The sequence below is a fragment of the Anabrus simplex genome, chromosome 14 (genome assembly GCF_040414725.1).
Source record: "Anabrus simplex isolate iqAnaSimp1 chromosome 14, ASM4041472v1, whole genome shotgun sequence".
NCBI lineage: Eukaryota > Metazoa > Arthropoda > Insecta > Orthoptera > Tettigoniidae > Anabrus > Anabrus simplex.
In genome coordinates, this window is record NC_090278.1 from 6847827 (window position 1) to 6874121 (window position 26295).

The 26295-nt window shown below is 37.2% G+C and overlaps 1 protein-coding gene across 1 annotated transcript in view; it reads left to right on the top strand.

Moving 5' to 3' along the window:
* The window catches only part of LOC136885354 (uncharacterized), a 79305-nt gene that overhangs the window by 3349 nt on the left and 49661 nt on the right, over positions 1-26295 (top strand). The window contains exons 2-3 of the mRNA XM_067157866.2: positions 18419-18526; positions 23666-23758. Coding sequence (XP_067013967.2) covers positions 18440-18526; positions 23666-23758 — 180 coding nt within the window. The 5' untranslated portion in view covers positions 18419-18439. The remainder of the gene's footprint in view (positions 1-18418; positions 18527-23665; positions 23759-26295) is intronic.

A 26295-nucleotide genomic window follows, 5' to 3' on the forward strand; every position in this document is an offset into this window, starting at 1 on the left:
TTATTAAACCAACTCCTGCATTTCCCCTGTTTGATTTTGTGTTGATAATTCGGTGGTCGCCTGACCAAAAATCTTGTTCTTCCTGCCAACGTACTTCACTTACACCAACTACATCTAACTTTAGCCTATCCATCTCCCTTTTCAGATTCTCTAACCTACCACAACGATTCAAACTTCTAACATTCCACGCTCCGACTCGCAGAATGTCAGTATCCATCTTCCTGATGATCGTCCCCTCTCGTGTAGTCCCCACCCGGAGATCCGAATGGGGGACTAGTTTACCTCCGGAATATTTTACCCGGGAGGAAGCCATCATCAGTACATCATTCGTACAGAGAGAGCTGCATGTCCTTGGGGGTTAGTTACGGCTGTAATTTCCCATTGCTTTCAACCGTGTAGCAGTATCAACACAGCTAAGCCATATTGAGTATTATTACAAGGCCGAATCAGTCAATCATCTAGACTGCCGCCCTTGCAACTACCGAAAGGCTGCTACCCCCCTTTCGATGAACCATTCGTTAGTCTGGTCTCTCAACAGATACCCATCCGATATGGTTGCACCTGCGGCTCGGCTATCTGCATCATTGGGACACGCAAGCCTCCCCACCGCGGCAAGGTCACATGGTTCGCAGAGGAGGCAGGCCTAATTATGGGAGTGTTGTACAGTAGTCTGTGTTTTCAACACCGGTACCAGTAACGTTGCCTAGGATGCCCGTAGGATACAGGGCCGCACACTCGAAATGTGACGACATCAGCATGCGGTCTCCTGAACACCGGGTACCATTTCTCGTAGATTATAGGAGCTGTAACATCATTAATTTTTCGGCCTAATATCATTCAAAAACGAATTCACCCAAAGTACACAGTACCTTTCCCAGCATATGCAGGGTTATTCACTTAAGATGTTACACGAAAATAACGTCCAAACCATTAAAGATATCAGTATTCTGTTTTCATATTCGTAAATGATACCCAGGGTCTTGTAAAATAATGTGCTAATTATTCCTATGGGATGTTTGTGAAGTGAGCCTCCCAGATTGGCATCTCTATTTTCCCCATTGTCTGTGACTCTCGTGGCTTTAGAGCAATGTAGGGGTTTTCTTTTTCTTCTTCCACCATTCTTCTAGCCTCGAGTTCTGTGAAATCGTCTCGTTTCTTCTTTAGAAGGTTTTTATATTCTTTTCTGAGTCTGCTATATGTGATCAGGTCGTCCTGATTTTGAGTGCGTTTGGCCACGTGAAGGGCTGATATGACTCTCTTTCTCTCTGTATAGCATTGTTGATCGAACCATTTCTTTGCCTTTCTCTCGTTTATTGTGGAGGTTGCGGGTTTGATTATGTCTTCTAGCGCTGTTGCAGCAGCATCTGGGTCCTTTTCCTGAATGTTGTTTTCAAAGATGGTAAGCTTGTCTCCATTTTCGCGTATTTTATTCACGTCTATCTTTCTGGAGGTTCTTTTCGTATGGTTTGTTTCCTGTCGTGTGCCTGTAGACTCTTTCAATTTGAAAGTAGTTGTCACTGGACAATGTTTCTTTATTGGTGTCACCGCGTCGGAATATAACACCTTATGGTCCGTTACTTCTAGATATTGCCTTTGTACAGGATTATATCTATGGTACTGCTACCTTATGTGCGAAGTATGTGTTGTCTTCTCTCTTACTAACCAGTGTAAATCCCTCTTCAGCCATCATCTGTAGTAGTTCCCTACTTCTGCAATCATACTTATCTAGCCTACAGTTTAGGTCACCTGCTATAATAATACTTTTTCCCGTGGCTGTCTTCCTAGAGCAGTCATCACGATTGCTATGATGTCTTCCACGCAGTATTTGTCGATTTTACAAAAGCGTTCGACAATCTCAACAGGACCTTAACATGCGCCAAACTAGAACAGATGGTGGAACAAAACAAGGAACTAAGCGTCTTGATACACAACATCCTGAGTAAAAACACCATCATAATTTCAGACAACGTAACAACCTTGCAAGAAATTATACAGACAAACGGAGTGTTACAAGGAGACCCCCTTAGTCCCCTTCTGTTCAACGTAGCCACACATGACGTGGTCCAAGCAATAAGAACTTCCGCTCCGTCCCTCAAGATTTATATATACGCAGACGACATGGTGATGGGTTCTCACGATACTAACGAACTCCAGAAAGGAATAAATGCTCTAGGAACATGGGCTGAATACAATGGACTGCAAATAAACGCAGAAAAGACAGTACACATGGTCTTCAGGAAAGGAGGACGCCTATCTGCAAGGGACAAAATTTACCTCAAACATGAACCTCTACAAACTACGAACAGCTTCAAATATCTGGGCGTAACGGTCCAGACAACAGCACACTCATTCAGAATTCACACAACACAACGAGCAGCTGCCGCAACCAAAGCCATCTACGACATCATGCCATTAAGAAAACTTTCCCTGGAAACAGCTATAGCCCTCTTTGAAGCCAAAATCGTTCCTATTCTAACATACGGAATAGAGATAACATGGGAAAAGTTAAGCTATAAAGACCTAATACGAATGGAAAAAGTGAAAGCCAGATTCTTGAAAGCAGCCCTCGGAATTTCAAAGTACACCAAGTCAAGACTAGCGTACGAACTCGCGAGAGAAACATTTCTAATAGAGGACCTGAGATGGAAATTCAATCTGCCCTGTACAGAGAACTGGAAGAAACTGCGGTTAGAGAGGGAGAAGAAAAAGAAGGAGATATGGCCAGAGTTCTACTCTTCAGAGGCCATGATGAACAGAGCATGGACCGACACAAACCAGGAGCTGAGACATTTTGTAAATTCCATGGCAGTCCATGGCTACCATCTCAAAATATGTAGGTCGAAGACATACCACGACCCGGACTCGATGTGCATATGTGAACTCTGTGATAAACATTGTGACCGATATCACGTACTGTCGTGTAAAAATCGTGTGAAATCAATCATAGACCTCTGTATTGATTAATTATCCTAAAACTGCACAACTTGTGCGCAATAAAGTTTATATATTCCTATGGGATGATTAGATATTGATACTAACTCCATATCTTTAAATGGAATGGCATGAATACATAATGCTGGCCTAAAAGTTCAATTGCGTACAAGTTAAAATATAATAAAATATTTTCAAACTTGGACAGTTACTTTTTGAGATATCAATAAAAACCGCATTTGGGCATTTTTGTGCCGCATCAGACAGCGTGTGGTTGGCCAAGGATGTATTAGCATGCAAGCTGTTTGCTGGTATTGACTCCAGCCACAGAACGAATACCAGGCATGACTATCGCACACATAATGTGATTTACCATCACATACCCTGGGAGTGAAACATTGTATGACTGGCAAACACACAACAGGGAAGGGAGATTAAAGTTTTTTCATTTTGTTTTGAAATCCATGTATAACAAGTTGCACTCAGTTTGGCGTCTTTCCCCACGGATGGGAATGGGAAGGATTTGTAAAGGACGTCGGCCGTGGTCTATCTCAAAGATACCAATCTAGCATTTGTCTGGTGTTGAACATGGGACACCATAAAAAGCACTTTCAGGTCGGGTGAGGCGGACTCGACCCGAATGCATGCTACTACATTATTCATTTGCTTTTCTAGAAGAAGCTCTTCAAGTGCCCTGTGTTATGTTCATATCTCAATTCATACAGTAGTACGCTCAAACCAGTGACAATTATAGCTTTCATTATGTTCCTTTTTTTTTGCTATTGGCTTTACGTCGCACCGACACAGATAGGTCTCATGGTATCGATGGGATAGGAAAGGCCTAGGAGTTGGAAGGAAGCGGCCATGGCCTTAATTACCATATACCCCCAGCATTTGCCTGGTGTGAAAATGGAAAACCATGGAACATTTTCAGAATGCCGACAGTGGGATTCGAACCCACTATCTCCCGGATGCAAGTTCACAGCCTCATGCCCCTAACTGCACGGCCCACTCGCCCGGTCATTTTGTTTGTTTGAAGTCAAAATAATTATTTTATTCCTTTTAAAATAATTATCAACCCTCCCTGTTGTGTCACGAGTTCGCCTGTCATACACACTTTGCGAACCCATCACATGTGTACAATATGCTTACATGCCTGGCATCCATTCTGTGGCTGGAATCACACCTAGGAAACTGCTTGCGCATCAATATGACCCTGCCCGACTGCACGCTGTCTGATGAGGCATGCAAAACCGTGCATGTTGTTCTTATTGATATCTCAAAAAGTAACCGTCTGATTTTGAAACTACTTACATATTTGAACTTGTACGCAGTTGAACTCTTAGGCCAGCTGTATGAATTTGTGTCATTCCATTTAAAAATATGGACTTAATATCAATATCTCAGTTATTAATCACCCTATGAGAATACATAGCACATTATTTTACAAGTCCCTGGGTATCATTTACGAATATAAAAACAGAATACCGATATCTTTAATGATTTAGATGTTATTTACGTGTAACATCTTGGGTGAATAGCCCTGTATATAAAGAATTTTTGAAGACAGCAACTAATTAGCAAGAAGAAACAGATAATAAAATAAAAATAATAACCATTACATTATAAATACAAACAGTACGTTACAATTTATACCAATGGTTCCAAGTACCAGGTTACGGTTGAAGTAGATGTTGAATTTTATTCTCCCCCAACTTCCACCAAAAAGGAAAAAATGCATTAAGCCATGTATCGTCTACATATACTGACGAAATATTCCCATTTTGACACATTTTCATAATATGTAAAATGAGTCATCTATTTGCTTTTGCCATCTTCAAATGTTTAAATTTTTCAGAAGACCAAAAAAATATATAAAATCTAAATAAAAAGATTTTGAATTATTTGTATTTGCTTAATTGCTTATAAATAGCCTTGTAATGAATGTTGCAGAATGACTATGTTTTATCCTGATTATTATTTGAAATATTTATAGTTCAAATTTGGAGATGGCCAGGTTTGCACCAAACTAAGAAACTGAAGGAATGAAAATGTACAAAAAATGCTTTATTTAACTTAAAAAAATCAATGCAGTATGAAAAGCCAATGTATTTACATAAAATGAACCAGAATTAACATTAAAATATTAGACCTAAACATTTAAAAACATTAAACATTAAATTAAACATTAATGTCTTTGTCCACACTGTGCCCACATGCAACTCCCTCATATTCTGGGTTGTTTTGTGGAAGGTGGTTGTTATCAGTGAGTTCTTTGTAAAACTTCAGCACTTCAAAAATTCTCCACTGAGTCCCAAAATGTTTAATCAATAGAGATTCAACATATTTTGTTTACTATATTACTAGCACGTGTAACTTTTGGATTCTTCATCAAAACATTTTTGCCTTCCTTACAAACGCCTAATTTTGATCAAACGTCTATTCTGTAGTTGGGCTCACCTTGAATTAGCACTGAATTGCCTCCTTTTGATTTAGTCCAAATAACCCTTTTCAGAGCAGAAAATTTAAAGTACCATTTCCCTGTAGGCTTGAAAATAGAAATATCTGTTTTCCAGTTAAAGTCTGGAACATTGTCATCTTTTCCTAGATGAAATAATTTGCCATACTGAGAAAGAACATTATGAAATTCCTCAGGGTGTATTAAGGTTTCTGTTTGTTTTTCATTGAGCCCGAAAACTCTTATCCGATAGTAAAAATGAATGGCCTGTCACAGGGAAAATTAACTGAATTTTCTTAATGCTTTGAGGTGCCTTTGTGACAAACCAAAAGGAGAGCATTAATATCATAACAGAGTTCTTGTTCTGCTCCCCACATCCATCAGCAAAACACCTTACAAAAGAAACATTGGACATATCAGTGGTATTTAGCTTATGATAATGCACTGATGTTATTTCATTGGCTATTTTTGGCAAATCATTTTTACCCCATGAGTAAATAAATGTGTTATCTGTCAATGGCTTTTTTTGAAGAGCCACTCACAATGGTGAAATTTGTATATAAATATACTTGCCTACTATAATATGTAGCCTGGTCTGAAATTTTAGGCATAGGGAAATTTTTTGGCAATCAAAAGAGAGAATCAGCAAATCATCTCTCTCTTCTTTAATTACTTGGTAAAATGCTTTAGCCCTCATTTTAGGCAGCTTTTTTCTGTTTTTAAGACCTGTGGATTGTCAGTCAGTTTAATTCTCTCATCTAATTCAAGACACTTGGAACATGCATCCATACGTGGGTAGCCAAATCCATTGCTAAAGCGTGTGGCAAAAATTTTGTGAAAAAGACTTTCTTTTACCCTTAATATTTTTTTGCTACAGGCTTTACGTCGCACCGACACAGATAGGTCTTATGGCGACGATGGGATATGAAAGGCCTAGGAGTTGGAAGGAAGCGGCCGTGGCCTTAATTAAGGTACAGCCCCAGCATTTGCCTGGTGTGAAAATGGGAAACCACGGAAAACCATCTTCAGGGCTGCCGATAGTGGGATTCGAACCTACTATCTCCCGGATGCGAGGTCACAGCCGCGCGCCTCTACATGCACGGCCAACTCGCCCGGTTACCCTTAATTCAGTGACAGTTTGGGAATTATGCATGTGCCACATTTTCTTAATATTTAACTCACTACTTAAATAAATTCTAACATCCAATTCATCTCTACAATAATGTGATTCCAGACCTTTGAATTGCTTTATGAAACTTATAACTGCATCCCTCTTTTGTGAATATATTTGGGTTCTATGGTCACCTCCCCTATTTTCGTTTGGCATTAAACCTGACTTTTGAAAACGTTTTGCCACTCCGTGTACTCTGTTTTGTAATACCTAACACACTTAGACATGTTTCCCTGCATACAGGTATTTTGGTTGTGTTTCTGTTCATATAATATACTATTGAAAGTGTTTTTTCTTCCCTGGTGGCAGCACCAAGCCTATGTCAAACTGGAGGCATTAAGTCAGTGTACTTCAGAATGAAGCAATATTATTTTACTTTGTCAGGATATCTGTAGAATTGATTTTGAAAGTTAGTTATATCAGCTTTCTTTACATTCATACACTGGTGAGTTTTGTTGAATGCCCACACGTGGAAGTTTCGGCCTGTTGTTTGTAGCACAATATATGTGTGAAAACAAAACATCCCTGTTACTATCCAAATTAAAAAATCAGCTATGTTGAAGAACATAAAAACATAACCTTAAACGATACTCTTACCTTTCCCTTTTCTTTTTTTTCTCGTTTCCAAGAAGCCAAATTCCTCTGCTTTTTTCTGGCCCTTTCAGGTATCACTTCATCAATCTTAATGTACATTTTTCCCAATATAATTATAACAGCTACACAGTTCTATGATAAAAACCACAACTTTCCTTATAACAGAACTATAACACCTGTAATAGTCACCATGAATCAGCTGTTCTTTCCTGCACAATTGCTGCGATTGCTCTGCCCTCTAGCATTAGAGGAGATGGTGGTATTGCAAGTCATAACCATACGTGGGCGGCCGTGTTTGCAACTAACTCCAATTTTTGATGAAGTAAATAAGCTGGTTGGAGGCCAAGTTAGCAGCTAATAGTTTGCTACCTTGTGTAAAAGTGGACAGAGAATACATTCAGCACAAAAAGTGGATTTCAACTTTTTTGGGGAGATGGCCAATTTACAAATAGATGACTCAAATATTCCAGAATAAAAAGGAAGCACTCAGCATTATTAAAACATTACACAAGCTTTATAACAGGAAGAATTAGTAGGCCTATTTGAAAAGTTTAAGGACATAATATTTTGAGTTTTTTGAAATGATAATGATAAAGATAACTGAATTTAATATCCGAAAACAATTGATCTAGAAGCCTACTAAGCACAGCAGCGCCAGTGGAAATGCCAAAGGGCAGACGACAGAATTCGTAGAGGTTCCAATCGGTTGCAAAGGCCGTCAAATGACCGAGCTCCTCTGCCAAAGGGATTTGATAATATGCCTGGTTTAAGATTTACTGCAGAACATGGTAAATATTAATGTAACCAACTTTCTGATAAACGTATACATTGTACCTTTATTATTTTGAAAATGGCCCTTAATCTTTCAAGGTTAGCTGTGATGGATAGTGAATTTAATCCTTTTGATGCCAAGCTGTAATGTAGTGGTTGCGCTAAGAATGCCAAGAAAATTTTAATGAAAGTGTAACACTAAGAAAAAATATTCTCCTACTTACATTTTTTGGAGGTAAATTCCTGACCTTTTGTTCCATAGCACACAGGTGAATAGATAACATGTGAGTGTGACTGCAATTGCATTAGACTTTCATTTTATTAATTTAAAAGTGTACCATTTTTTAATTAATTTTTGAAAAAATTTAAATTTTGAAATTTGACATAATATTGACACAGTGCATTTTTTATCATGGGTATGATACCTTTGTGAGAATATTCAGCTACTTTAAAAAAACAAACTAATGTTTCATGCAATTCTTGACAGTACTATTTGAGAATTATGAATTTTTACAAAATTATGCACGCACAGGTTAAATACACAATAACCTTTTCTTTACTTCGAACACTTGTCAGTCAATAAATTATTCTCCAATGAATCACTTAATGTTAAAACATCATCTGTCATATATGTATCAATCCTTATACTATTGGAAGTAAATAAATGTATAAACAGACAAGATTACAAGCAAGTGACATGAAGTGGCAGAGTGCAGGGCTACCACGTGCAAAACGTACAATTTGTCAGAAGAAAGCTGATATTGATATAACATATTATCAATATTTTCAGAGAGTAAAAACATCAATCTTTCTGGTGATGTTACTTATGCTGCCATTGTGCAGCAGGAATTGAAGAAAAACGTGGCCGATAGATCAGCCACCTGGCACTATAACAGTTAAGTGACAATAATAGAAAGCTCTTTAGTGGTCTATCAGCTGTCTCCTTTGTATGGATACTATTGCTGCTGGGTGTGGGAGGGGAAAGTGTAGAGTTAAGAGAAGAGTTAAAGAATGTGCTGGCCCCGTAGCATACCTGCCTCTTACCCGGAGGCCCTGGGTTTGATTCCCGGCCAGGTCAGGGATTTTTACCTGGACCTGAGGGCTGTTCGAGGTCCACTCAGCCTACGTGATTAGAATTGAGGAGCTATCTGACGGTGAGATGGCGGCCCCGTTCTAGAAGGCCAAGAATAACGGCTGAGAGGATTTGTTGTGCTGACCACATGACACCTCATAATCTGCAGGCCTTCAGGCTGAGCAGCGGTCGCTTGGTAGGTCAAGGCCCTTCAAGGGCTGTAGTATCATGGGGTTTGGTTGTGTTTTTTGGTAAAGAATGTGGGTCGTTCACACTAGGGATAGACATTATTTACCAACAAAAGTGGAATACATGAAATAAGGTAAGTTTACCCGAGCACAGCACTGAATACATCCACTGACTTTTACATACACTTACCTGTGACACACGATCGTGATCATGGTAGTGCAGGAATTTTATTATACTTGGGTGATTTCCTTTTGCAACCACATCTGCAGATGTCCTGTTTTGGTGCCCGAGTAACAGTGGTCAACGTCACTTATTGACAGTTCAAGTGAAAATTGACCCTTAATTATGCCTAGAGACTTTTAATAAACATCTTCGGATGATTCTTTTGGGACACCAAGTAGTGGAAAGCAGTTGCACCCACTATCCTGCTAAGCCTAATCTAAATCTAATGCCTCACCTTGTTTCTGAAGTTTGTTCTCAGTCACACTTGCCATCTGGCATTTGAAGCACACTAGGAGGATTGGCAACTTTCTGCCAAGTCTAAGAGGGCTTGAAAGTCCTTCATCACCAGTTTAAACATAATTCACTTATTCAATACTAATAAATATTTGATGTGATTTATAATTACATTAAATACATCAAAACGGATCATAATGAAATTCACATCTTACTATACCTGTTTGAACTCATTTGTTTTCTTTAGTTGCTGCTTTCAGTTTCATGCAGGAGTGTATAACTGAAGCAAAATCAGCTTATGTACGACAATTACGCATAGATCAACACTTTCTGAAAATTATTATGTCTGCAAGTACGATGTTTATGAAGTGATCTTACTCACACAGCACACTAGTCGTCATCGTGTCTTGAACCATCCAAAAGCTCAGCAATGATCTTTAGAAATATTTTTTTTTAGAAAGGTCCAGTAAAATTTGGAGATTAGATATTACACACAGTCAGAATTCTGTCTAATATTTAGGAACCTGGACAGATCATATATATTTGCTTGGTATGTATGTATGTATATGTATATATATATATATCGTAGCAAAGTTTTCCTAAATGTTGAATGTACCAGTTGTCTGTAGTTGTAGAATAGGTAAACTAGAAAGAAAAATACATTTACTGAAATCATTGACAAATAGAGAAGGTCTGATCCATACACCCTACTAAGAATTTGTAAAGGTATTACCAAATCAGTGTTTGAATGTGGAAATCACTTTATAGATATAGCATCCATAGATCAAGAATATAAATTAGATGAACTAGAGTACAAAACCATAAGAACAATTGTAGGGGCTTTGAAATCACCTCCAACAAAATAATGCTTTGTTGGTTGAGGTTACTGATTCTCTACTTGTGTTAAGATGTAAACTAACTGCAAAAAATGTCTATTAAAGTAGAATGACCAGTTAAAAACATCCAGTTATCCCTAAACTACAACTGCTCTATGAATAAAAAACAATACAAAAACAAACAAACAAACAAACTTGGAATAGGTGACCATAAGGCTGTAATAATGGATGTAGGATTCGTACCAAAAATGCTTAATAAGAGGGTCACAAAAGACAAGAAATTATACAGAAAAACTAAAGTTGATGAATTTGGGACTTACCTTAAATCACAATTCAGTTGTTGGATGAGTGAAGGGAGTAATGTGGATACACTTTGGGCTAAATTTAAAGGAATAATTTGGGAAGGAGAGAAGAGATTTGTACCTGTTAAGAAGGGTAAAATGACCTCAGACCCTGTTTATTACACAAGGGAAATAAGAAAATTAAAAAGAAAATGTAGAATAGTAAACAGGAAAATCAAAGAATGTAGGGAGAATAGAGAAACTAGAAAACAACTAATGAGGGAACTGAATAGAGTGAAAAAGGAAGCAAAAGAGAATTATATGAATGGCATTCTTCAAGAGGGTAATGACCACAAAGGGAAATGGAAAAAGCTGTATTCATATATTAGGAATCAAAAAGGAAAAGGAATCCAAATTCCTACAATGGTGGGAGAAGGGGGTGAACACTATTTAACAGATACTGAGAAAGCAAACCTCTTTAGTAGGGAATTCCGAGATTCAGTAGAAGATTGTCAGGACTTGGAAACCGTAACAGAAGATAGAGAGGGAGAGACACAGAGGGAAACAAGAAGCTTCTCATTCACAAATGAAGATATTTTCAGAGAAATCCAACTGCTTCAGCAAGGAAAAGCAGCAGGAAGTGATCAAATTACTGGGGAGGTATTAAAGACAATGGGGTGGTATATAGTGCCTTATTTAAAATTTCTCTTTGACTATGTCATAAATAATAGTGTGATACCAAAGGAATGGAAGGGATCTATAATAATACCAATTTATAAAGGAAAGGGTGATAAAAGGAAACCAGAGAACTACAGACCAATCAGCCTGACCAGTATAGTTTGTAAAATACTGGAGAGTTTAATAGCAAAGTACATCAGAGGGATATGTGATGATAAAAATTGGTTCATGAGGAGCCAGTATGGATTTAGAAAGAAATTTTCTTGCGAGGCACAACTGGTGGGATTTCAGCAGGACATATCAGATCAGTTAGATTCAGGAGGCCAGTTAGATTGCATAGCCATAGATCTTTCCAAAGCCTTTGATAGAGTAGAACATGGAATATTATTAAAGAAATTGGAGGGAATAGGATTGGACGTAAGGGTTATACGTTGGATAAGAACATTTCTAAATTCAAGGGTTCAGAAAGTCAAAGTAGGAAATAATATATCACAGGAAGAGAAAGTCTGGAAGGGAATTGCACAGGGTAGTATAATCGGTCCGTTACTTTTCTTAATATACGCAAATGACTTAGGGAACAATATAACATCGAAAATAAGATTGTACGCAGATGACATAATTGTTTATAGGGAAATAAATAATATTGAGGATTGTTCAGAATTACAAAGGTACCTTGACAGTATCCAGGAATGGGTTGAAGAAAATAATATGAAGATTAATGGAGCCAAATCAACTGTTACAACTTTTACAAACAGGAGCTTTAAAACTGAATTTGAATATACTTTGGATGAGGTAGTTATCCCAAAAGATGGCAAGTGCAAATACTTAGGTGTGAGATTTGAAAGTAATTTGCACTGGAAGGGTCATGTTGATGACGTTGTTGGGAAAGCATACAGATCGTTACATGTCATAATGAGGCTACTTAAAGGATGCAACAAAGAATTAAAAGAAAAATGTTACTTAAGTATGGTTCGTCCATTATTGGAATATGCAAACAGTGTTTGGGATCCTCACCAAGAATACCTAATAAAAGAACTAGATGGTGTGCAGAGGAAAGCAGCAAGGTTTGTAACAGGGGATTTCAGGAGAAAGAGTAGTGTATCAGAAATGTTAAAGGAACTTGGGTGGGAAACCTTAAGTAAGAGAAGGGAGAAAAGTAGACTTATAGGATTATATAGAGCCTATACAGGAGAAGAAGCATGGGGAGATATCCGTGAGAGGCTTCGGTTGGAAAATAATTATATTGGTAGAACTGACCACAAGTACAAAATTAGAAGGAATTTTAGCAGAAGCGATTGGGGTAAATTTTCTTTCATTGGGAAGGGCGTGAAGGAGTGGAACAGTTTACCAGGGGTAGTGTTTGATCCTTTTCCAAAATCTGTACAGATATTCAAGAAGAGAATACACAACAACAGAGATAATAAATTAAATGTTAGAGGGCATTCGACCAGTGCAGGATATTGTAAATAATAAATGTGTGTGATTAAATTAATTCCATCCCCTGGTCTAAGGAGTTTGGACAGCCCAAGTAGGGGACTGCCTGTAGGGGTGAAGTACAGTGGGGACTTCGAGGGCCCTGGGACCGCTACGGTAGCTGTGAAGGCCCTTCAGGAACTCTGAAAAGTGGTGGCAAAAGGGGCTCTGGTTAAGACGCAGCAGGTCGTTATGCTACTTAGGTTCCAAAATAGGTAAAATATAAATATGTAAATAAATTGAATGTTAATTTTAATCTTATACCAGTTGTATAGTATTATTAGAAGTAATTTCACATACCGTCCTGTATATGAGTTGACTATGTTTGTAAGATATTATAAGTAGAATTTTGTAAACAATATAAATTTATTAAGGATGATGTGTGTGTTTAATAGAAAAAATTATTAGCGTAAATTGTATAATATTGTATTCTAGGAAAATTTCCTTCGTCTCTGTTAATTTAAAATTTAGTGCTGACAATAATGTATTTTAGTGTACCATTTGCCACCGAGGTAGACACCTCATTTGCAAATAAAGAGATTTTGATTTTGATTTTGATTTGATTTGAAATCTTTGAGCTTTCTCAAAATTGTTAGAATATAAACCAAACATAACACAGAATAGGGTACATCCCAAATTTTCAATGCCCTTTCCTGCAAATATAATCAACTTTTGAAAATGATGCTCATATGTACAGTAGATTGATTCAAAAAGAATTCCTAAATATCCCTTGTTTTTTTTTTTTTTTTTTTTTTTTTTTTTTTTTTTTTTTTTACTGGTAGTTCAAAACATCAGAACACTGTCAAAGTGCCTTATCTGTCAATAGAGAATAAATGTGTATTACTTCGGTTAGCTTCAATGTTTACAGCCAAAATTGTACTCACACAGCATACTAGTCATCATCTTGTCTTATACCATCAATAAGCTCTGCTGTGTTTCTTTTATGAGTGATTTTATGACACACCGACACAGATAGGTCTTATGGTGACAGTGGGCTAGAAAAGTGCTGGGAGTGGAAAGGAAGAAGTGGCTGTGGCCTTAAATTAAGGTACAATCACAGCATTTTCTTGGTGTGAAAATGGAAAACCTTGGAAAGCCATCTTCAAGACTGCCGACAGTGGTGTTTGAACCCACAATCTCTTGAATGCAAGCTCACAGCTTTATGCCTCTAAGCACACAGCCAACTCACTTGGTGCAATGTTCTTTACAGATAAACAAATTTTTACAAGTATTTCAGGTAAAATAGAAAGAATAATATATTTACTAACAATTTGTAAAGAAATTATGAGATCAATCAGGTGCTGTTATATATTAAATATCATAGTAGTAATAAAGCATTAATTTGCACTGATTCTCTCAGTACTCTCAAGTTATTAGATAATTCTGCAACTACAGAAAACTGATATATTCAAAATTGAGGTAAACTTTGCTATGGTATACATTAAAAAATATAATATAATTTTCACCTAGGTATCTGGTTATATTGGAATATACCGGTAAGGTAATGTATGATGAGAATCATGAGTTAATAGTTCTAAAAACCTGTTTCGCAGTCAGTGCCCCTTGGAAAAATTTTCAAATTTACTATATTCCACCATGTATATACAGGGTCTCTCATACAAACTAAGGCCAAGCACACAGTGTTTGTCCTCTATGCTGTGACAGCTGTCTCAGCCAAACTTATATCGCATGCAACTGCCCTGCTTTAAACATGTATACAATCTTATATGAAATCTTACCTTATAAAAGATGCTGAAAGTGTCATCCTTCCTGGGTTATACAGGCATTGTATGTGGTAACCACATTCTGGAGGACACGAGTAAGTTCTGCCACTGTAATGTTTCTGATTTCATTCATAACATTTTCTTTCAGTTCATCCAAATGTGAGGATTTTTTTTTTGATACAATTTTTCTTTCAGTTTACCCCACAAGTAAAAATCACATGCTTTTAGATTTGGAGAATGAGGGGGAAATAGATCAGCACTGATCACTCTGTGTGCAAACATTTCTGAGATTGTAAAAAGGGAGTCTTCTTGTGTATGAGCAGGGGCTGAATCTTGTTGAAACTACCCACATGATTTTTCTTCTGTCATTAACTGATGGAAGAACGGCATCAAAATGCATCAAAATTTCATCTCGGTACCTCTCTGCATTTACTGTCATCTTGAAAAAAGTAGGCTCAATTATTTGTCTTGTACTAACAGCGCACCAAACACCAATCTTCCTTTCATAATGAGGGACTTCATAAACACTATTAGGGTTTTCTGCACACCAACAGCGAGAATTACTGTATAACTGTTCATACGACCATTAAGATGAAACCAGAACTTCTACATGTGAAAATATGGTGTTGCAATGATAACTGTCTTACCATGTTGACATATGACGTTCAGACTGGCAACTCATGCTTACCACTTGCCAGGTCGAACACATGCTGTTTGCTAGCAAGGTCAAGAACTATGTGCACGCCTCCCATAATGCAGCTTACGGATCGCGGAGTAAAAATGCCGCTTCAACAGTCTTAGTTTTATATGAGGGACCCTCTATGTATGTGTGTGTTTGTGTGTGTGTGTGTGGTTTTTATTTTTTGAGTGTTCAGCCTGGAGCTTGGTTTGATCCTCTACAGTTCTGCCATATGCCTAGGCTTAACTTATGCAGATTGTTAGTATAAATTACCATATTTTCACCGATATGTATGTTGACATCATCTGGCAAGGATTCCTTCTGGTGCGTAAGTATAGCACATTGCAGTTTGAATGAAAGAGAAGTAATTAATGCCTATTGCTCACGGTAAAATGTTTCGTAAAATTTGTTGTACAATTAATTTTATAAAAATTTGGTGAAAACAAGTTGTGTTGCTCACGGTAAAATTATTTTATAAAATCCGTGGAAGCATCAGGATGGCCATCTATGAACTCACTTCTGAACTAAGATGTGTATGTGCTGCCATCTATCGATAAACTTTTAAACCAAGAATCAGCTGTTCAACTTGCAGTGTGTTTGAGAGTATGGCTCCAACAAACAAAGCAAAACTTGCTGCTTTAGCTGCAATTATATGTTGTACAGTGGTAAAAAGGATGAAAAGAAATGCCAGGAAATGCTGGACTCGGAATTGGATCAAAAGAAGAGAAGAAGGTAGAGGATTGCTGTCCTTGGTTGAAAATTAGTTGAGGTTAGAAGACCAGCATTCATATAGGAATTCGGCGATTATGTTTTCTGCCTACCTTCTTGCATTTCTGTTGTGGTAAAGTGGCATTTTAACTTCGTACAATCAAGAATTTTTCTGGTATTCATCAGTAAAACACTAACAGCTTCCTTAGTCCACCCGGATCCTGCCATTTTAGAAAGAAGTGTTTGTTTACAATCGAGCTTCACTATCTTCTCACGACGTAGCACCAGCATCATCGTGATATCAGTTTTGCTGATTGCTTTGTTTCCTAAAATTAATTTTACGGAATAGAACATTTCCTATTTTATGAAATGTTTTATCAAAGGTTTTATCAAACTTGAATTTGACCGTGAGCAACAGAAATTTTATAAAATTACATTATTGTACAATACATTTGAGAGAAAATTTTACCGTGAGCAACAGGCATAAGTTTTAATAAATCAGACTATAAGAACACCACATCAGACTGAACTGAGCGAAAGTGATGGTGGACGCATGATATACGAAATGGGAGCGCATAGTGAACGCAACCAAGTAACAGATGACAAAACATGCCAAAGCCATGCCCTCGTTTTCATGAACTAATCGCCCTATTAACCTGGGATTTGTGCTAATGAATCTTTGAACTATTGTTCCTGATTCTTCTGCTTAAAGTTCCTGAGTTTTCATTGCATTGTGAAATAACTTTTGCAAATACAAGAACATCACTTTCATTTCGTATGAAATGTGGAAGGTCTCTTCTCTATAAGGTAAATATAATGTCAGTCAATGTAAACTACATACTTTTGAGTCTCTACTGTAAATGTTTCAGAATTTCTGAGCTAAGCTGTTGTAACAGTGAATAAAGAGATCCCTGCATTTTGTCATTGCTCACATCTGAATAGCCTCCACCTACTGGGTAAAGCGGCACACAAATGTTCTCCTTTTCTGAGGGGTTAATGTATTACTAGTCTGGCACCTGGGCTGAATGGTTAGTATTGAGGCCTGCGGTTCAAAGGATTCTGGGTCTGCTTTTTGGTAAGGTGTGGTTGGTTTGGGGAGTTTAATCGCATCTGGTTAACCCTTATGGTTTCAAGGTACGGTAACGATCTGTTGGTACGCACAGTTCCTGTGAAAACTGTCTTGGTAACGATCCATCGTTACTGGACTTTTTTGTTATTTACATGCCAGATAGCAGCATTTTGCACGGGATAAGAAGAGCACAGTTTTAACTCACATTGTACTCCGTGGGAACTGCCGACCATCCGTATGTATTAATATGCTCAGAGTCTGAAACATTTGCTTCCTGAAGTTCTGTGTCTTGTTTACATCGTGGTTGGAAGCAAATTTGTGTGCATTTCTTTGTATTTTTGCGGTGATTATATAGTGAAATTAAGTGGTATCAGAGACAGTATATTTAGTTTACTTGTTAGTTCATTATTTAAATAGTTTTCTTAGGTAATTAGGTGCATAGTATTAGTGAAGTTTTAAATATAGTTCAGTTAGGTTAGGCCTAGTCATTTATCGTGTTTGACATGGTGAAGTGAGTTCATTTAGCTATATCTCAATAATATCTCAATAATTATTCGTGTGATGATATTTCTTTGTTCAAATCTAAAAATGTAGATGACAGTGATAATAATCTAGCACGTCCACTAAGAATGGCCAACATTTTTCAGTCATACATCACTTCATACATTTTAATCTGTCCTTGGATCGAATGCACATAGAATCTTGATATTCACCATGCTAGTAAACATTAATATAGCCTTTCTACTAACCTTAATCACAAACTTGTGCAGTAAACACCATTTTCCAGAATTACTTCAAAACTTTCAAAATCTGAAACTTTTAACTTTGTTTCCACATTTAATTACGTTTTTACATTGAACCCTTTTGATACAGATACCACACTTATTTGCAGTGATAATAACTGATGTGTACTCTATAAGTTTACAAACATTCATGCTGATATCTTTATTGGTGTGCCTCCCATGTAATTTTAAAAGAAGTGTGTGCATAGTGTAGTAAATATGGTTGACAGTTTTCACACATCTGTCAGCTGAGAGCTCAAAAGTGAAAGGATTAATTCCTGTGGCTCAGATGCTAGGTGTTTGTCCTTGTCCTAACACTCTCCTCTTCATCTTCATACAACACACCACACTGCCAACCTCCACAGAAACACACAATAGTTAATACATCCCTCCATGCTGGGTTTGATTCAGGGCCAAATCCACATGTTCAACACAGATTGCACCCAGAACCCCACTAGGTATGGGAAAAGTGATAGAAGAAGTAGATGATGTGTTACTAGATTATGTGATTATTCTGAGATTTGTAGTCATTGTTTTTATTTACAGTGTCCATTTGAGACAGTAAGCATGGAGCAGCCAGTCAGAATCAAAGTTGAAGTTGATGTTCAGGTTGAAGTTGATGTTCAGGAGGATCATGCTGAGTCTTCATCTGTGGTAAGTTCCATAGGGAGATTTGAAATATTTGATCTGTATTTGAATTTGGGCAATCAGAGAACCTCCTCACACTGAACTGCCCAGGTGAGGTAAAAAAGACTCAGCTATGGGGAATAAAAATCAGAATTGATTTTTTTTTTTTTACATTTTTAGACATTTACAATGTAGAGTAGTTTAAAAATTTCATTATTATGAAAAATTAGTTTAGTCACAAAGGTGTACTTCAGAAGAACATGCCCACTTTTACAGAGTTTTTCATTTGAACCTTAACTATTCAAGATAGATTTTTGACCACTCAGTAAAGTGCAATCTTCATGTTGGTAATTATGAAAAGTTTTGATATCATTTGCTTGTACTTACAAAATATTATTTTATGTCATGGTGCTGTGATATTGTGATTTTCTAGCATAGAATGGCTCACTGGAAAGCACTTGGTAAGAGAAGGTATAAGGGAAATTGGTATATATGGAAATTTTGCTGTGCAAATGAGGTTAATTAATGTGAAAATGCAAATGATTCAAATGAGGTAATGTTAATGTTGCAGAAAATGCCACCATGGGCTCACCACATGTTTAACTTGAACCTGACAAAAGTAATGCAACTCCATCAAGTATTTCAAAGATGTATAATTTTCAGCAATGTTTAGAATGCATATGGAAATATGAGGATGAAAAATATGTGCAATTAGTAAGCTTATGTCCTGTAATGTGACAGTTGATATTGAACTTTAGCATATCAAGACCTTTAAAATATTGTCTATACATGGATAACTCATAATGGTATAGAATCATTCAATAATGTTCTAAAGGGATCAGCAGGGAAACTCCTTAACAAATATCTAGGAAAATTTCAAGCTTTATTGGCAAATCTTGATCATCCATATTGCAATGCAATAATATTGAGAGCAGTTTCTCTTGCTAGGTTAAACCTAAAATTATCGCCTTAACATTAAGTACAGATTAATAGCTTATAAGAAGATATTTAATTTTAAATGTTAACATCATCTTCTATGACTGGAGTATCACCAGTTCAAGGATGCAGTTTACAAGAGCTGTACATGCAAAAAGGAAGATAATGTTCCAAAATCTTGTATAATTATTTATTTTTAGATTCTACTTGTCAACTTTGCCATACTTTTTACTATACCCTTGTATCTCCTTTAAGCTGAAGATGTCCTCTATGAGGGATGAAACATGTTCCATTAACTAGGAGGAAAAAAGGTGTATTTCTTCTAAAAGATAATATAATATTATAGGATTGAAATCGAGGACTCTTCTCGATTTGATTTGAGCAATCTCTAAAGCCGGGTATCGACTGTGCGCGGCTGACGCGCGTATCTGTTCGAGCGCGGCAAACTCTTTCGTTTGTGTTACGCGTAACACCATGTTTGTGATGCCAGAGTTGAGCGCGGCAGGTGATCGACACTGGTTCCTCAGTTCGCGCGTGAACACTATGAATACTTCACGTGGAGACGTATTGTAACGAAACAGATACGTACATCACACAAAGTATCCACAGTATCGTTGGGTGTATTTTTGTTGGCCATGAAGTAGAATTCCTTGAAAGCAAACCACTTGGATACGTAAACAGTAACTGCATCTGTAAATAATGAGAGACTTCTTAATCCGAGACTTTTCTGTATGACGCCAATGAAGTTGAAATTTTCTTCTTTAACTCTTGAACTGGCATTTTCTTTTCCTCACACGTTTCCATAATATGTTGACAGCATTTTAATCAGTACAGTGATTCTACTTCAGATACTGACGACACGAACACTGTTCATGTACTGAACCACTATAAAATTATTATGTATCCGTGATCCGATATACAGTAAATACGTAGAAAGAGACAAAAATGTCGGTCGGTCACTTGCTTTCTTGGCTTACGCTGTGTGAACCATCAACGATAGACCCCAAGTGTAAGCATACGAAATGTAGAGCATAGAATCCTCTACAAAAAAGTCCACGATGGCACATACCTATTTCCAACCGGCTGCCCTCTAGAAGCGATTTTATGCTACAGTCCGCGGTAAAAAATATAACTCCTTAAAATTAAATAAATATTTCGATATTATCCTCGAGTTCCTCATCAAAATATATTGTTTGACATCCTCCAGTATTTTATAAGGATTACAATAACCTTGTTAGGACATTATTTGCATGAATGGTTCAGAAGTTATGACCATTTTAGACTGTAGTGGTAATACGTGTCAGCAGGACGGGAGAGCGCTGTCTCATGTCACATGACGTCACGCGGAAGGCGGACAGGGAGAGAAACAAGTGAGCGCGATGCGGGAAGAGACCCCTCTGCGAACACCCGTCTCAACTGAACGAACACAGCGCACTGAAATCCCTTTGCTGCGGGACAAGAGAGCGCTCCGATTTGGCTCAACCCGCACGAAGTTCGAGCGCAGCAGTGTTCGTCTTACTGCGCGAGGCAAAGCAACGAACACTGCCGCGCGCGGCTGCCGCAGTCAATACCCGGCTTAATACATATGCTCATGAGTGTATGTGGTCTCCTGATTGTGTATTCTATCAGCTGTCTTAAAATTGTGACAAAGGGAACTAATTTATAACTGTTAGGTTCTTCACAATGTCAAAACTAATTTTAAATGAATGCATCTATAAACTACCTGAAAAATAAAACGTATGATAACAGAATTATATCTGAAAAAGAAATAACTTAATTAAAATAGAATGACATGTTATGTTCTTGAATGAACGTGATCAGATTCTATCAAATCACACTCAAGAAATATTTAGAAATATATAGACATTTATGTTTATTTCTGTTTAAATCTTTAAACACTTAAAATTTTGAACTTATCTTAATGAAGTCCTCACTTCTCTCAACTCTAACGTAGAATGCAAGTCATTGCAAAACCAGTACTCTGTCATTGACATGAGTCCAGCTGGCTAGTCTGTTCGTTGACCTTCTGCTATGCCACGCACCCCATCCTGTCTTGGTCAATGACACGCTCTACTAATGTTAGGTGTTTAATTTTAGTGCTCCCCTATATATTGGTGTTGTTGCTGCTATTATTATTATCATCGTATTAAAATTGTTATGTAAATTATCCAGGGATTCTTAACGAGTTTATTGGGCTGCCTGTTATACTGGTAATAGTCCGTTATGTCATTTTCTGCTTGCATCAACTCTTTTTGAACTGAATTTGTGGTTTTATTATTATTATTATTATTATTATTATTATTATTATTATTATTATTATTGGAAATTTAATTTATTATTTATTATTATATTTATATGCTTATTTCTAATTTTGAAAAGTCTTCTGTGGAAATTTAGTTTTGATTGGCCAGTATATGTGGTGTTTACAACATATTGTAATAAATGTATATATGTTGGGTACTCAGCCCGAAGGCTGGTTTGATCCTCTGCAGCTCAGCCAACAGCTGTCATAAATAGCCTAGGTGTCACTGAAGAGGCGTACTAGGGATATGAGGAGTGAGGTAGTTTCCCGTTGCTTTCTTCACCGAGCCAGCTGTTGCTATTACATATCAGTCTGCCAAGCCCACTGAAATGCATGCACCAACCGACCCTATGGGCAATATATTCACACCATCCATAACAGGGACTGGCTGTATAAGCAATGGTATTACTAGCATCACTCATACCTCAGTCACTTTCATATTGTCAAAGCCAAGGATGAGACTGAGACAGGTCAGTGAAAGTAACAAATTTCAAGTTTAAAAACTTTCATTGAATGATTGAATGATCTGTGTCTTCCCTAACGTCTAATAACACATAATATATACGCTCCCAGACGTCCTAATTTGAACCGAGAACAGTACCCTGGAAACATGGCGTCCACCAATTTTTCATTAAAAAGATCTTGCTATCTAATACTTAAAGAAAGCGGCTAAGTTAGAGAAAACATATGTTTTATCATGCAAAATAGGAAGTTGTTACGTCTTTTGACTGGTTGTGTTATTTTAATGACAGCCATTTTTAACCAATAGAAAAATGGTTTCTTAATTCTTGCACCGGTTACTCTAATACTTAGTGAATGTTTAGCAAGAAAACCTTTTATACATATGTTTTTACAAAATTAAAATTATGCTCTTGGACGTTTATGATAGTGAAGCATTGGTTTTTGTCCTCAAATTTAATCTGCTCGCACATGGTTTATGTTTTTAGATTCAGAGGACTTTTATCAAGAGGATGTATATTCATAGTTTTAAGACAGTTGGTGCTATTTTTTAAGTTTAGGTCATAGGTTAACGTTTATGGATCCTGTTTTTAATTAGGTCTTGCCAGTTTTGTAAAATTTGTATGTACTTTATGCATTGTTTATTGTAACTTTGTCTATGTATATTTTTCTTATTTTTGGCTGATGATGATGCACACCGGCATCGAAACTGGTACCGAGTATAATAAAATGTTATAATTTTTCTTATGACATTGTGTGGTATTGAATAGGTGGACCTCCCTTGTTTCCATTAGTAACAAATTTGATATAACCCATACCAGAAGACATAGTGCACTGTAAACAATACATCTCGCCAGCAAAGGCATTATTGTAATAAAAAACAATACTAAATAAATTACATACATACATACATACATACATACATACATACATACATATCCCACGTCGTTCCATCTTATGCGATGGGTCGGCAAACTAGGCTTCTCCACCAGTTGCGGTCCTTGAACTTCTCTCCTTTTTCAATGCTTTCCAAAGTATGTCCTCTCTGTTGAATGTCAATCTTCACCATGTCCTTGTACCTGAGTCTTGGTCGCCCTCTTGGTCTTTTGTCTTCAAGTTTTAGATCGTAAAATTTTTTTGGTAATCTGTTATCACCTATGCATCACAAATAAATTAAGAAGTGAATTAAAAAAATATAATATATAAATGATCAAATGTGTAATCAAAAATCTTTTACCTCCTGACATTGTACTACATGGATATCGAATACAAAATGGACTTTTTCTGGCCTTCAGAAATCTCACCATCTCTAGGGATCTAGTGCTGGATTAGGACACTTTTCATCTGGCAGTACAGAGTGGAGCACAGAGATTATAGGGTTAAATGATCAGACAACTGTTTTTATATATATGCTCAGAAATAGCTTGTATATTGACAAATCACATTAATTTTGTATATATATATTTTAGGATCCTTTAAATCTTGATACAAAAGTGAAGGAAATGGAAGGCAAGAGCTGTGATCCTGCGACTCCTGAAGAAGCTTCACCAGCTGTATCTAAGGTACAATATTTTATAGTTTATTGTATGTTATCTTCAATTTTTACTTGTAAATCAAATAACGTTCAATTAGCAGTGGTGACAACTGTATTTTAGCCTGTATGAAAATCTTAACCCTTTAAAATAATTATTTTTCATCCCTTATCACCCCCATGATGATGAGAACTGAACTTGGACTTAAAAGACTTCCAGAGTGTCACTGTTCATCTCAGCAACCCCACTGACACTGTTATTGGTTGTTTTCAATTATTTTTACATATCACCCCTTCCCACACCCACTCCTAGGGATACTAATGGTGTCTTACCCCCACAGTACTTTTTTCTGGATAGTAAGTCATATGTGTACCAAGTTTGGTTGAAATTGATCCATCCATTCCACGTTCCAGTGCTGTGTTGTAACACACCACCATGTATGTACAGAATTTAATATATATCTAGATTACTGCTTTTCAGTCACAGATGCAGATCATCATCTTCCAACCATGACTCCTGAAATACACATAAGGCTGATTGTATAAACCGTTTGATCTTAGATCAGAGACGAAATTGATCTCAGTTCACGCAAAACTCGGACATTTGTATTGTATAAAAACGTTAATCTGAGATCAATTCGCACTGAACTAAGATCAACTTTGACTCGAGAAATTTCTCCGATCAAACTCTTTGATCTTAGTTCAAGGAGTTGTTTTCTACTTGAGATACAAGAACAGCTGATTGGTAATAAAATATTACCTGTGTTCTAACGATAAATGGTTAAAAAAAAATACACTGAAGTCTAACCTCATACATTGCTAGCTATAGTTGTTGTCCATATAGAGGCAGTATTACGCTTCTTTTACAGCAGTGTAATGTAATAATTCTATAACATAACCTCGATAATCTGCTTATGTTATTATCTTATTTCGTTCGTATTTTACAGATGTCTGATTACTCTGATTTCTCGGATATATCTTCTGATGGTGAAAATGATAAATTTTGTCGGGCTCCCCGTGTGTTCTGTGAAAAAGGAAATCCAATGAGAGAATTGAGTGATAAGAAGTTTAAACTGAGGGATCGCTTGGGAAAAGATACCATGAAACAGCTAGAACTCGGGTTGCATGATATTCTAGTTAAACCTATCAAAAGAAACAAACCTTTGTCTCCAATGCACACGTTTTTACAGTACTAACTTTAAGATTCTTTGCCACGGGAAGTTTTGAGTTAATCATTGGTGATTTACTGCATGTAGACGCAGCGACAATCTGCAGAGCCATTCAACGTGTACGGTATCTAATCTTACTGCTGCACTGAAACACAAGTTTATCAAAATGCCTTCCGAACAAATTGACATGAGGAAAATCATGCGTGATTTTTTCGATGTACAACACTTCCCTGGTGTTCTAGGCGCTATAGATTGTACCCACATACCTATAATATCTCCTGGGGGTGATAACGCAGAGCTTTACAGGAATTGTCATGGGTGGTTTTTGTTAAATGTTAAAGTTATTTGTGATGCTCAGCTCAGGTCTCTAAATATCATAGCAAGATGGCTAGAATCTGCTCACGATAGCAATATCCTCATTAATTTACGAGTGCATTCTCAGTTCGAAACAGGAGACATTCCAGAAGGCATAGGCCTGCTCCTGGGAGACAATGGTTATCAGTGTTGTCATTACCTTCTGACTCCAGTACTTCATGCCGAGCTTATAATCGAGTCCATAAAGCAACCAGGTCAGCAATACAGAGAACATTTGGGGTTGTGTAAAGATGGTTCCCTTGTCTCAGTATGGGGCTAAGAGTGAAGCTACCTCGTGTTTTTTTTTATTTTTTAGAATTGGCTTTATGTCGCACTGACACAGATAGGTCTTATGCTGACGATGGGACAAAAAAATGCCTAGGAGTGGGAAGGAAGCAGCCGTGGCTTTAATTAAGGTACAGCACCAGCATTTTCCCTAGTGTGAAAATGGGAAATCACGGAAAACCATCTTCTGGCCTGCCGACAGTGGGGCTCGAACCCACTATCTTCCGGATTCAAGCTCACAGCTGTGCATCCCTAACTGCACGGCCAACTCGCCTGGTACGATTTCAACTAGGGCATCCTTGTCCTCCTTGGAAAAATTAGAATGGTCCTTTTTCTGCTTCACTTCAGTAAATTTTTCTTTCTTTCTTTCTTTCTTTCTTTCTTTCGCTCGGCACACAGAATATGAAGGAAAAGAGATTCACACTGCTCAACACAACTCCCTGTTTCTGCGCTGTTGCCAAGCGCTAACATATGAACTGGGATCAAAATTGAACTTCGATTAATTGATCTTAGATCAGTGTTATACAACACAACACCGGTCTGATCTTAGATCATTTTCTGAACTTAGATTAAAACTGATCTCCAATCAGTGATGGTTGTACTGTTGGCCCATAATCTTCTGTTCTTGTTTTAACCAGAAGTGTACTTTATATTTCATACTCATCTTCCAAGTTCAAACCACACCAGTAGAAAGCATTCAACCAAAAGCCCATCCCACCTGGAATGCTCAAAAGGGTTGTTCAAAGAAAAAATATGGAAG